The 14,399-nt window shown below is 35.7% G+C and overlaps 1 protein-coding gene across 1 annotated transcript; it reads left to right on the forward strand.

The window, feature by feature from the left end:
* The first annotated feature begins 10,781 nt into the window (after positions 1-10,781).
* LOC149583073 (uncharacterized) lies at positions 10,782-12,883 on the forward strand. Its single transcript, XM_089864098.1, has 2 exons — positions 10,782-12,021; positions 12,553-12,883. Exons 1-2 carry the CDS (start codon positions 11,264-11,266, stop codon positions 12,881-12,883), a joined length of 1,089 nt encoding a protein of 362 aa, XP_089720224.1. The 5' UTR covers positions 10,782-11,263.
* Positions 12,884-14,399: the final 1,516 nt, after the last annotated feature.

Consider the following 14,399-nt stretch of genomic DNA (forward strand, 5'->3'; position numbering starts at 1 on the left):
TTTTCGGTCAAGTGAAAACCATGCTATACCGTCGAATACGTCGCTACTAAATTTCGGCAACAACGTTTGGAATCATTAAAATATTCTAGAAACATAGCCAAGCAAGCTATATATATATATATAAAACCATGTTAAAACTGAAAATTCCGTCGTTACAGGAGGTCCCTTAAATGAGACAACCTAGACTAATTTGAAAGATATACTGTTTGGAATTTAGAAGCGACAGACTAACCAAACTTACAGGGGGAATAGGGGTTGGGGAAGGCTTCTAGCCCGCGAGGGGTTCGGCACTTTGTAATTATCATACCCAAATTTGAAATAAATTACGCGAATTAACAGATTTTAAATTGATTAGATAAGTTTCAGAATTCAAAGATGATTCCAAAAATACGCAGTGTATCTTGCCGCTTTGGTATTTAATTTTAGCAGTATTAATTAATTATTTAATTAAATGAAATTGGTTACTAGCAGAATCATTTTAATTTTATTAGTGTGAACCATAAGTCTATCACGCCTCTAAGTACACAAACATGGGTTACGACTGGGCATCATCCGCAGGCTACTGTGACATTAGAACTCGTATAGCGCTAAGATCCGAAGAGAGAAAATTTTGAAATTTCTGTCGCGGTGCAGCCACCAAGCGGTCGAGACGGTTACTAAATGGGTCAAGTGAAAAAAATTATACAATGAAATAAAGGAGATTTTTACGTTTCCTATAGGCAGGCATTGGAGGGGAACGAATTTAACTTAAGCAACCCCAAATCCCCCCTCTCTCAATCTCTCTCTCTCTCATGAGATAGAGGCGGTTTCAGTCCCGAAACATTCTAAAAGGGATAAAAGAAACGCTAGGCTAGGCATTACAATGTTGAATTGAAATTGAGGTGATAAATGATACGGAGAGAGTAAAGGGTTTCATTAAAGGGAGCCAGACAAACACTATTGCCATAGTTGTAGCAGCCATTTCTCTACTTAGAGGCATGATAAAATGTTGTGAAAAGAGTTCCTGCACGGAGTGCGCGCGTCTTTCTCTGCCCTCTTATTGTCGGAAATGATAAACCGCGGTGCGTTTGTTTTCCCGTAATTAATTAGTTTCATTAGTGACGTCTAAAATTTGTTAGTTTTTAAATATTCATTGAAAATAATGAGAGGGGGTATGGACATCTGATTGTAATCACGTACTACTACGAACTTAAGGTGTATCCTACCCAAAATCCGGTCTGCCCTTTAAAAGTATTATTATGTTCGTAAATAAACGTTTTGCATTAATTAAGTAACCTATTGTTTTATTCGGTTCAACTGATCTTCCAACAGAACTTCATTTTTAAAAGGTCCTTAATATTTATTTGCGCCACATCATAGACAATGAACTCGTTGTGGAGTAAGCTGGAGTTAATTTTAGCTTTAACTGGGGGTCCTAATGGGATCTCCACATCATTTCTGACAATGCTTTTCTCAGGATGGTCCAATTCCCTTCGTACTATGTGTATTGAGAGGTAATTTTTCAATAATTTTCCCGTGAGGTAGCTCAAGCATATTTCCTAAAGCTACTTCGCAGAGGAGCAACAACCCGGTGTTGTTGTCTCGACCATGGAAGAACTAGGCGAGATGGAACAGCCCCCTTGTGTTGAAAACCTGTCGTCCAAAAACTTGAATACCCCTTTAGATTCCTCCTCCCTTCCTAAAATGGGTACGTGGAAAGGCTGGGCGCGTCGGTTGGCGCGTGCCAGTTCAATTTCAAATTTTAGTGAACAAGGCTTAGATAAGTTTCAGATACTTTTCAGGATCATCACAGACGCATTTCAGATACTTTTCAGGATCATTACAGGCGTGTTTCAGATACTTTGTAGGAAAATTGCAGGAGCGTTTCATATAATTTTCAGGATCATTGCCGGCGCGTTTCATATAGTTTGTAGGAAAATTGCAGGCGCGTTTTAGATACTTTTTTGGATCATTGCAGGCGCGTTTCAGATACTTTGTAGGATAATTGCAGCCGCGTTTCAGATGATTTGCAGGATCATTGCAGCCGCGTTTCAGATAATTTTTAGGATAGTTGCAGGCGCATGTCAGATAATTTTTAGGATAGTTTCAGGCGCATGCCAGATACTTTGCGGGATAAATGCAGGCGCTTTTCATATACTTCGTAGGAAAATTGCAGGCGCGTTTCAGATACTTTTCAGGATCATTACTGGCGCGTTTCAGATACTTTTAAGGACCATTACAGGCGCGTTTCAGATACGTTTAAGGACCATTACAGGCGCGTTTCAGATACTTTTAAGGACCATTACAGGCGCTTTTCAGATACGATAATTACAGGTGCTTTTCAGATACTTTTTAGGATAATGGCAGGTGCTTTTCAGATAATTTTTAGGATAATTGTAGGCGCATTTCAGATACTTTTTAGGATAATTACAGGCTCTTTTCATATACTTTGTAGGATAATTGCAGGCGCGTTTCAGATACTTTGTAGGATAATTGCAGGTGCTTGTCAGATACTTTTCAGGATAATTGCAGGCGCATTTCAGATACTTTGCAGGGTCATTGCAGCCGCGTTTCAGATACTTTGTAGGATAATTGCAGCCGCGTTTCAAATACTTTGCAGGATCATGCAGCCGTGTTTCAGATAATTTTTAGGATAGTTGCAGGCGCATGTCAGATAATTTTTAGGATAGTTGCAGGCGCATGTCAGATACTTTGCAGGATAAATGCAGGCGCTTTTGATATACTTTGTAGGAAAATAGCAGGCGCGTTTCAGATACTTTTCAGGATCATTACTGGCGCGTTTCAGATACTTTTACGGACCATTACAGGCGCGTTTCAGATACTTTAATTTGTACGATAATTGCAGGTGCTTTTCAGATGCTTTTTAGGATAATTGCAGGCGCGTTTCAGATACTTTTTAGGATAATTGCAGGCTCTTTTCATATACTTTGTAGGATAATTGCAGTTGCTTTTCATATACTTTGTAGGATAATTACAGGCGCGTTTCAGATACTTTGTAGGATAATTGCAGGCGCATTTCAGACACTTTTCAGGATAATTTCAGGAGCGTTTCATATACTTTGTAGGAAAATTGCAGGCGCGTTTCAGATACTTTTTAGATTAATTGAAGGCTCTTTTCATATACTTTGTAGGATAATTGCAGGCGCGTTTCAGATACTTGTTAGATTAATTGAAGGCTCTTTTCATATACTTTGTAGGATAATTGCAGGTGCGTTTCAGATACTTTGTAGGAAAATTACAGGCGCGTTTCAGATACTTTTTAAGGATAATGGCAGGTGCTTTTCAGATACTTTTTAGGTTTATTGCAGCCGCACTTCAGATACTTCGTAGGATAATTACAGGCGCGTTTCAGATACTTTGTAGGATAATTGCAGGTACTTTTCAGAAATTTTTAGGATAATTGCAGGAGCATTTCAGATACTTCGTAGGATAATTACAGGCGCTTTTCATATACTTTGTAGGATAATTGCAGGCGCTTTTCATATATTTTGTAGGAATATTGCAGGCGCTTTTCATATACTTTTTTGGATCATTGCAGGCGCGTTTCAGATACTTTTTAGGATCATTGCAGGCGTATTTCGGATACTTTGTAGGATAATTGCAGGCGGGTTTCAGATACTTTTTAGATTAATTGAAGGCTCTTTTCAGATACTTTGTAGGATCATTGCAGCCGCGTTTCAGATACTTCGCAGGAGCATTTCAGATACTCTGTAGGATAATTGCAGGTGCGTTTCAGATACTTTGCAGGGTCATTGCAGCCGCGTTTCAGATTCTTTGTAGGATCATTGCAGGCGCGTTTCAGATACTTTGAAGGATAATTGCAGGCGCGATATAGATACTTTGTGGAATAATTGCAGACGCGTTTCAGATACTTCGCAGGATCATTGCAGGTGCATTTCAGATACATCGCTGGATCATTGCAGGTGGATTTCAGATTCTTTGTAGGGTCATTGCAGGTGCGTTTCAGATACTTTGTAGGATAATTGCAGGTGCATTTCAGATTCTTTGCAGGATCATTGCAGGCGCGTTTCATATGCTTTGCAGAGTCATTGCGGCTTTTCCTATCAATTATTGTGAATCAGTAGCCTTATATACCCTAAATTTCCAAAAAAAATTAAAGAGGCTTACGCTTGAGTTGAAACGTCAACAATAGCTATGTTTAAAATGATTATAGAAATAAAGTTTCTTAAAACGATTTAACTAGAATTAAGGTAAATTAATGACGATTAAATTAATAAATATCATTTATATTTATTTAAATATTTAAAAATAGCCTCTAAATTGCGTCTCGACTTGGAGAGGTTTATTTTGGATTCCCAACTTGTACTCATCTCTTACAAAAATATTAAGCTGTAATTCATCTGAATACACGCTTTTCTGACTTGCTAAAGTAATATCTGAGATGGTCCAACTGTTTAGGTACATGTACATTAAGTTCTCACCACATCTAGATAAGAAGGTCTTTTCGTCTATCTAACATCCACAACATACACACTCACAGAACGTAATCGAAAAATTCTTTCAAACTTATAGCTAAAAACCGATTACAACTGAAGGGAAGGGTCCCGACAGGCTTGTTTTACGTCTATCCGCAACTAGGAAAACTGCTGTAAACTTATATGATAGCGCTAAAGTACTTTGGTTCGCAATTTCCTTCACATTTCGAGCGCCATGGTGATAGTAGATCTTGTCTTAATCGGTTTCTATCCACGCTTGTTTTTCGTGTACCCGGGGCCACAAACACACACACCCACAAACACACTAAAATTCATTAGAACTGCAATAAAACACTCTAAAATACACTGAAAGAATAGAAAATACGCTAAAACTAGCTGTATTTCGTTGTAATTTAAGTGTGTTCTATTGTAATTTTGTTGTAATTTTGGTGTGTTTTATTGTAATTTAAGTGCGTTGTATTGTAATTTTAGTGTATTCTACAATGTTTTATTACAGTTTTAATGAATTTTAGTGTTTTGTTTTATTGTAGTTTTAGTGTATTTTAGTGTGCTTTATTGTAGTTTTAGTGTATTTTGTTGTAATTTATTTGTGTTTTGTTGTAATTTTAGAGTGTTTATTATAGTTTTAGTGTATTTTCTGTACTTTCAGTGTATTTTAGAGTGTTTTATTGTAATTAAAGTGTGTTGTATTGTAGGTTTAGTGTACTAAAGTGTGTTTTGTTGTAATTTAAGTGTGTTTTATTGAAATTTTAGTGTATTTTAGAGTGTTTTATCGCAGTTCTAATGAATTTTAGTGTGTTTATGTGTATTTTATGGTTTAATTTTTATAAACATCTCGTAGTTTAAATATAGTCTTAAGATAAACATAAATAGGAATATATATTTTCTACATACGGAACGTAAATTGTGTTTAAGCATTAAGTTGTCTGTGTAATCTTGCTACATATATAACGACTTTGTATTAGATTAAAGTTCCGGGTTAAACAAATAATCGCGAAATATTTGAGTATATGAATAAATCATTTCAATAAACAATACCAAAAAAAAAGAAAGGTCAATTTCAACATGGTTGCGAGACGCGGTCAAATGGGTTAACCCTATATGTTGTCGTTTGTATGGACCATTTCCCTTGAATACGCGTCTAAGCAAAAACATATTTAATCTTGTCTGTATTTAAGGGCGTGTCTTAGTACGTGTTCTTCTTAACATAATGATAGAAAAGTACTGTTTTCTGACTAGGCTACACTTGCAAGGGCCGTTACGGTAGACCGGCATAATGAACATCACTGGACCCAACAAATCTATGGAACGCCGTTTCGGTCAAAAATGTCTCGAGATGTAGGTAGTTTCTTCGAGACTGGAAAGTCTCTACGAGAAGGGTGAAGGTAGGGGGATGTGTGACGGTAATGTGTATGCGAAGCGGTAAAGTGTATACGAAACGGTAAAGTGTATGCGAAACTGTAAAGTGTACATGAAACTATAAAGTGTATACGAAACTGTAAAGTAATAATATATAATATAATATAAGCTTGGTCTATGAAGGGATATCCACACTAAGCCTGTGGCTTGTTTACAGGTGGGTCCTTTATAATGCATAGAGGGGTGGTGGCTAGCACCTATGCCACAGCTAACCTACAGCGCCCTACACTAACTATTACCGTTAACCTCTGCAAGTTTTGATGGAAAGGAGAAACCGGGTTAGACCGCCGAGGAAAACTCCTTTCAACAAGCGGGGAGAGAACTTGCAAACTCTACGCAGAAGGATTTGTTCCCAGATTTTCACCTGGTGCCACAGTCCGGGATCGAACCCGGGATCCTCTTGCTGCGAGGCGAAAGCGCTAACCGCTATTCGAAACTGTAAAGTGTATACGAAACTGTAAAGTGTATACGAAACTGTCAAGTGTATACGAAACTGTAATGTGTACATGAAACTATAAAGTGTACACGAAACTGTAAAGTGTATACGAAACTGTAAAGTGTACACGAAACTATAAAGTGTATACGAAACTGTAAAGTGTGTACGAAACTCTAAAGTGTATACGAAACTGTAAAGTGTATACGAAACTGTAAAGTGTATACGAAACTGTAAAGTGTATACGAAACTGTAAAGTGTATACGAAACTGTAAAGTGTATACGAAACTGTAAAGTGTATACGAAACTGTAAAGTGTATACGAAACTGTAAAGTGTATACGAAACTGTGAAGTGTATACGAAACTGTAAAGTGTACACGAAACTGTAAAGTGTACACGAAACTGTAAAGTGTACACGAAACTGTAAAGTGTACACGAAACTGTAAAGTGTACACGAAACAATAAAGTGTATACGAAACTGTAAAGTGTATACGAAACTGTAAAGTGTATACGAAACTGTGAAGTGTATACGAAACTGTGAAGTGTACACGAAACTGTGAAGTGTACACGAAACTGTAAAGTGTACACGAAACTGTAAAGTGTACACGAAACTGTAAAGTGTACACGAAACTGTAAAGTGTATACGAAACAATAAAGTGTATACGAAACTGTAAAGTGTATACGAAACTGTGAAGTGTATACGAAACTGTGAAGTGTACACGAAACTGTAAAGTGTACACGAAACTGTAAAGTGTACACGAAACTGTAAAGTGTACACAAAACTGTAAAGTGTACACGAAACAGTAAAGTGTATACGAAACTGTAAAGTGTATACGAAACTGTAAAGTGTATACGAAACTATAAAGTGTATACGAAACTATAAAGTGTATACGAAACTATAAAGTGTATACGAAACTATAAAGTGTATACGAAACTATAAAGTGTATACGAAACTATAAAGTGTATACGAAACTATAAAGTGTATACGAAACTATAAAGTGTATACGAAACTACAAAGTGTATACGAAAGTGTACATGAAACTATAAAGTGTATACGAAACTTAAAGTGTACATGAAACTATAAAGTGTATGCGAAGCGGTAAAGTGTAGACGAAGTGGTAAAGTGTATGCGAAGCGGTACAGTATAGACGAAGCGGTAAAGTGTAGACGAAGTGGTAAAGTGTATGCGAAACGGTAAAGTGTATGCGAAACGGTAAAGTGTATGCGAAGCGGTACAGTATAGACGAAGCGGTACAGTATAGACGAAGCGGTACAGTATAGACGAAGCGGTACAGTATAGACGAAGCGGTACAGTATAGACGAAGCGGTACAGTATAGACGAAACGGTAATATAATAAATATAAAGTTTAATGTGTAAAATAATGATACATGTGTTGTATTGGCGGGATTTTACACAGTTTGTATTCACAAAATTTGTTTCGTCTTTTACCTATGTTACGTTAGTTTAATTTAATTTAAAACAAAGGATTATTCTTTTTTTTATATAAAAAAAGGAAAAAATTTCCTGGATCTATTATTTCAATTTTTCAACTTTAGTACGCCTTCTTTAAATATATCTAAACAACTAAAATGTTTATTAAAATTTTCAGTCATTCTATTTATCGGTGTATTTTTAATTATATTTTGTTGAAATAGTTTTCTAGACCTAATTCTTTGGTTAGGAACTTAAAAGTTTACTTTACCGAGAAGTTCGCTGCAGTCAATTTTGTTTGTTATTAATTTGTTAAGGAATATTGTTTCCATTTTCATAAGTATGGTTTCCATTGTTTGCAAATTTAGTTGATTTAGAACTGATTTATAGCTGTAGAAGCGTTCTTTGGAGAAATATATGTGGTACAATTGTACGAATTTCCTTTGAATCCTTTCAATTTTTAATTTCTGCGAGGCACTACTACTATTGTAGATTACTGCTCCAAATAGTAATTTAGGTCGTACAAGGGATAAATAGAGTTGTCTAAAGCAATATTTCGAGTTAATATTTTTGGCTATTTTTAGGGAAAGGCAGAGCTGTCTAAAACTTTTTGCCGTTGTTGAATCAATTTGTTCGTGAAATAGAAGTTTTGAGTCAAAGATTACACCTAAATCTCGCACGCTGTTTCCGCGCTTCAGGATTTTTCCGTTCAGTTCATATTGGTACAGAATCTTGTTTAATTTGCGGGTGTATGAAACGACAATAGTTTTATCCTCGTTTATAGGGATATTGTTGTCTATACACCAATCTTGTAGGTTGTAAAGGTCATCCTGTAGACTAACGCAGTCGTTCTTGCTGTTGATGTATTTACCTAATTTATTGTCATCCGCAAATAGCGTTATTTTAGAATTGGTAATTTTAGTTGGGATGTCTGCGATGTAGATATTAAAGAAAAGTGGTCCTAGTGACGATCCCTGGGGAACACCACATGTGACGTCGTAAGTTGTATTTGTTTTCTTCCCGTTGACCTTGATTCGGTTTGTTCTGTCTCTAAGGTAGCTTTTTACCCAGCTTAGTATGTTACCGGAAAGGCCATAGTAATTCAATTTTTGTACCAAAAGACTATGTGACACGCGGTCGAAGGCTTTCGACAAATCTACGTATATCATGTCGACCTGGCCCTTTTTGTGAACCTCTGGGGCAATATATTCCAATGTGCTAAGTAAGTTTGTCTCTATAGATCGACTCTTAATAAATCCGTGCTGATTTTCGGGAAAATTAATTTTAAACCAGCCATAAAGTTTCTCTCCCATTATAGAATCAAATATCATGCTTAGGGTGTTTAAGAGAGATATCGGTCTATAATTACTCGCAGTACCTGCACATCCCTTCTTGAATACTGGGGCAACAAGCGCTTCCTTCCAAGCTGACCTGGCCCTTTTTGTGAACCTCTGGGGCAATATATTCCAATGTGCTAAGTAAGTTTGTCTCTATAGATCGACTCTTAATAAATCCGTGCTGATTTTCGGGAAAATTAATTTTAAACCAGCCATAAAGTTTCTCTCCCATTATAGAATCAAATATCATGCTTAGGGTGTTTAAGAGAGATATCGGTCTATAATTACTCGCAGTACCTGCACATCCCTTCTTGAATACTGGGGCAACAAGCGCTTCCTTCCAAGCTGAGGGAAAAGTGCCCAATTCCAAGGAGAGGTTAAATATATGCATGAGTAAGGGTGTCAGTAAACGTAGGGGAAAATACATACGAAACTGTAATTCCTCCATGAGAGGGCAGAGGTCGAGGGTGACGGTTAGTTTAATGCGTAGCGGGAAAGTGAATGCGTGTAGTGAAAGTGCATGAGTTAAGAGTAGATATGAAATGTTCCTATTTTTACTGGTAATATTTCTATAAAAAATTCAGCGGTGCATTGAAAACCATATTTTTAAAGATAAAAATGATCTTTTTATTTAGCTATTTACATTACTTATTTTAAATCATAGAAAGTAAGTAACTAGGGTTAAAAGTAAGAAAATGTTCCGCTCGGAAACGTTTCCGGAAAATGACCGAGACATTTTTTCGGAAACTTTTCCGTATTTTTCCGCTAGCGATATTTCAGTTTAGTCCGGGTTTTTTTCTGAAAATATTTATAATAATTACAAATTAGAGGACAGCACGCTTGACTGATTGTCTCATTTTTTATTATATCTTTTAATTTCATAACAAGGATATATCACACCTATTTTAAAATTTTAAACTAATAAAATTAAAGATGAAACATTGCACTACTAATCACTAATCTCTGTTAATTACTGAACAAAAATTCCGTAAACCCAGAAATAATTACCATTGCATAAGTTTTTTGAAATGTGCCTGGGTTAATATAACAGTGGTGGCCTCAAAACACTAGCAATGAGTACTCAAAATATACCAAATTACAAATGAAATAATTTTCTGGGTTGGTTTTTATTTTTGTTTCGAAAAATATTAAAAAAAATTACAATTACAAATTAGGCTTAAATTATGTGAAATTTCGCGCAACAGAGACGCGCTCTCCCCAACTCAAGTTTCACAACTTTAATTCAATAAAACGTTAAATGATAAATAGCTGTAGTTAAATAGGGGCAACTTGTTTTTTCTTTAAACGCGCCTCGCTTATCGGAGACTGGGAGTTGAGATTCTTTTTAATTGTGTACGGGTAGGCTGGGATAGGCTGAAGCCTAAGTTGATATTTCGAAGGGGCCTCAAAATTCTCCCATTTGGGCCTCAATTTGTGAAAATATTTTGTCGTTACTCTATAACTTATTTTTCAATGTCATTTACTTATGCAAAAGTAAGAAATAGGTTGACGATCTAGTATTTTACCTCTCGCATTCCCAACCCTCCTTAATAAAGCGAAGGGGATAGCTATGGTATTGTACTACTGTTTGGCGACCCTGAGTCCCGACCGTCGTCCGTCAACAGACTTGTTTTCCTAGGCTCCCAGCAAAGTATTGGTAAAGCCCTCGGCGGCTATAGGAACACGGAATAACTAACCCCTCCACTGGTTTATATATAATAGGAACAAACAGTCAAACCTGTTTTCTCGTTTTCGTTATCTGTGCACCGTTCTCGCACTTACACTCGTTTCCAGTAATTCCTAGTACATCGTAGAATTTTAGGTTTTTGAATTTTTCCCATTTGGGTCATCCCCACTTTAGTTCCCCCACTTCAAAGAAGCGAGTCGTGAAACGGCTCAAACCCATCAGACGTTTTTGGCCATTATAGAGAAGTTTAGTACAGGTACGCCACGGCTGACTTTAAAGTACTTTTATATTAAGAGTTGTCAGTTGTTTATAGCTACAGTATACGTAAATATTTACAGTGAGATTATACTTGTGGATTTAACCATCCCATTCTAGAGACGAAGTCAATCCGTAGCGAAAGTTTGTTAGAAATTGCAAGTTTAGTTTGAAAAAGCTGGTTGTACGGACAAATTCTTTGTAGCGCTCTCCAAATTATTTGTTACAATTTAGGAGTGAAAAATGGTTCAAAATTTTGTTTTATTTATTTTGGTGGTACTTTCCAGCATTTGTTATTGTCAGTGCAACGATTTAGATGAATATTTGAGAGATTTGCAAGTTTGGTTTGAGTCACTTCAAAGATGTCGCTATAGCGACGATTTAAATGTAATCGAGATTTATAATAGGCGGCTTGAAAACCACAGCTTTATAATAAGAAGTTTCATCACGTCTATTCTAACTTTTGAATTGTCTGTTGAAAGAATAAGGTTGACCGAAACCTTAACTACAATTTACAATGGACTAATAGCTGTTCGAGATGAACTTGGAGACATTTTAAACGTTCAAATTGACTGTGTGTCAGACCCATATACTTGTCCTATAATTAGAACGCATAATGTTGGCAGGCCTGCGTACGAAGTATCCAGAAACCAAATTCTGTGGTGCAGAGAAAGAATGAACTTATCATGGCAAAGAACTTCGGAGGTGCTTGGAATAAGTGTCAGCACACTATTTCGACGTCGTGTAACCTTTGAAATTTCTTCTCCTCAAGAAATTTCAAATGAACATTTAGACGAAAGAATACGCAGCATATTAAAAAACACACATAATATTGGTGAAACGTGTGTAATAGGAGGTCTTCGAAGCGTAGGAGTTCAAGACGTTCCACGATGGCGGATAAGGGAACGTCTAAATATTTTAGATCCTGTAGGAAGAGCCCTTCGGCGAAGAGAGCCCATAAGGAGAAGAAAATACAAAGTCAAAGGCGCAAATGCATTGTGGTAAAAGAAATGCTTAGGTTAAAATCCTTTTAGGTTTAAAAAATCACGGTCTATAATCAGACGATTTTCCCCTATATTAGTACAATCATAAGTAACATAATTCTCTCTAATTATGCCTCTTAGCCTTAATAGGTGGAAAATTCACTTAGTCGGTTAAAAACAAATTTATCTTCATTATTCCTTTAATGATGTTTTCCACTATACTACCATATATATATATATCTAAACATAAGTGTAAAAATTACAATAACTTCAACGTTTAATTTTCATTTAAGAAAATTCACTTATTAGTCTCAACAGGAGTAGATGGTAAAAGAAGAAATAAATATCTAGCTGATATTTTTTCCAGCTTCTGTTTCCATATATTCCTGGCTACAATTTTCATATTTTCAAGTACTTTTAAAGTTAAACTATCTAAAAAATTAAACACCAAGTACTATCATTTCATCAATTCTTATTTACCTTTCTTGTCATACTTCTAGTGCTATGATGCATATTCTATAAATAAAGCGATTCAAATTTTATTTTTAGGCACATGGACAGCAACCACAAATTAATAAGTTGGCGTTTTGTTTTCCACGGCTTAATAGACGGTTTTAGTAGGTACTTGTTGCACTTACATTGCGCGACAAACAATAGAGCTGATACTGTTTTGGGTTTATTCGTTGAAAGTGTCGGAAATTTTGGTTTGCCATCTCGAGTGCGTGGTGATATGGGTGTCGAAAACGTCGATGTGGCAAGGTTTATGTTGACTAGCCGTGGTTTAAATGGAGGAAGCTTTATAACTGGATTAAGTGTGCACAACACAAGAATTGAAAGGCTGTGGTCTGAAGTAAATCGCGTGGTATCTGAGAGAGTGTAGACGCCTGTATACCGAATTAATTCGGTATACAGGCTGCCTTTACGTAGCCCCATTTGTTGCCCCCCTTTTCTATCTATCTCGTTCCTCTAGATGGTACCGTGCCTGAAGGGGGAAAATATGGTTGGGGGGGACGGCACGTACCACGTGATATTGTTGACGGGAAATTTGAATTTATTTTTGGTGTATCGGTATGAAGTCACGTGACTTGTCCATGGTGACTACATTCAGTGTCCATAGTGGTATTGTAGGATATTGTGTACATTTAGGGGATGATTTATTGGTAATTCTATAGGTTCTGTAGGCCCTTTCTACACCATTCTGTAATGCTATTCTCTTTATGATTTTGAGGTATCTCCATGTATGTTTATGTCATACTAAAGAACTAGTTTTAATTGAGATATGGTTTACATTGCAAAAGGTACCAATTAAGCTACGATGCGGTTCTAGGTGTACTCATGTTTTGTATTGTTATTACTAGGTGTATCTTTAGGATATTGTGTACATTTAGGATATGATTTTTATAGGTTCAGTAGGCCCTTTCTACACCATCCTGTAATGCTATTCTCTGTATGATTTTGAGGTCTCCATGTATGCTTATGTTATATTAAAGAACCAGTTTTAATTGAGATAAGCTCTACGTAGTTTATTGAAAACTAAGCTATGATGATGTTCTAGGTGTACTCTTTTGTGTATTGGTTATTGAGTTACTGGGTTAGAACAATAGTACATTTTAGTATCAAAAAAGAAATACGGCAGTTTTTACACAACTTGATAGCTGGTAATTAGTTAAAATGAACAACTATTACTAAAAAAACATTAGAAAATACGCGTTACGTAGAATACATGGCAAACAAGCACAATATTAGTTATTAAATTAAAAATATATTTTTTCATACGCGCTAAAATATTGATATACGGCTAAAATGCGCAATCGTTACTAAAAACATCATTAGAAAATACGAATTATAATGGTTTTGATAACAAACAAATTCACTAAAATGCAAAATTAATACTACTTCAAAAAAATAGTAGTACAAGATGATTAAGCACATAAACATTTACCATCATAGAAAATAGAACCATATTACTGCATGCGTGATTATTAAGTACATATATATCCATGTACCTTCTATAAAGCACCATAAATAAAATTGATTCACATTAGTTTTAATACGAATTTGGAGAATAAGTACAATTACTTGAGCTAAAATGCAAAAAATTACTAAAAAACATCATAAAATACGAATTACATAGAATACATGGCAAATAAGCACAATACTAGTTATTAAATTAAAAATCCTCATAGGATTGACTGAAAAATATATACGCGCTAAAATATTGATATACAGTTAAAATACGCAATCGTTACTAAAAACATCATCAAAAAGCAAGAATTACACTGATTTTGATATCAAACAAATTCACTAAAATGCAATATTAATACTACTTCAAAAAATCGTACTTTTATACGTATATTACGAGATGATTAAGCACCTATATTGACATATACCTTCAT

The sequence above is a fragment of the Phalangium opilio genome, unplaced genomic scaffold (assembly GCF_054372755.1).
Source record: "Phalangium opilio isolate 3A_F unplaced genomic scaffold, DU_Popi_V2 ptg001662l_1, whole genome shotgun sequence".
Lineage (NCBI taxonomy): Eukaryota > Metazoa > Arthropoda > Arachnida > Opiliones > Phalangiidae > Phalangium > Phalangium opilio.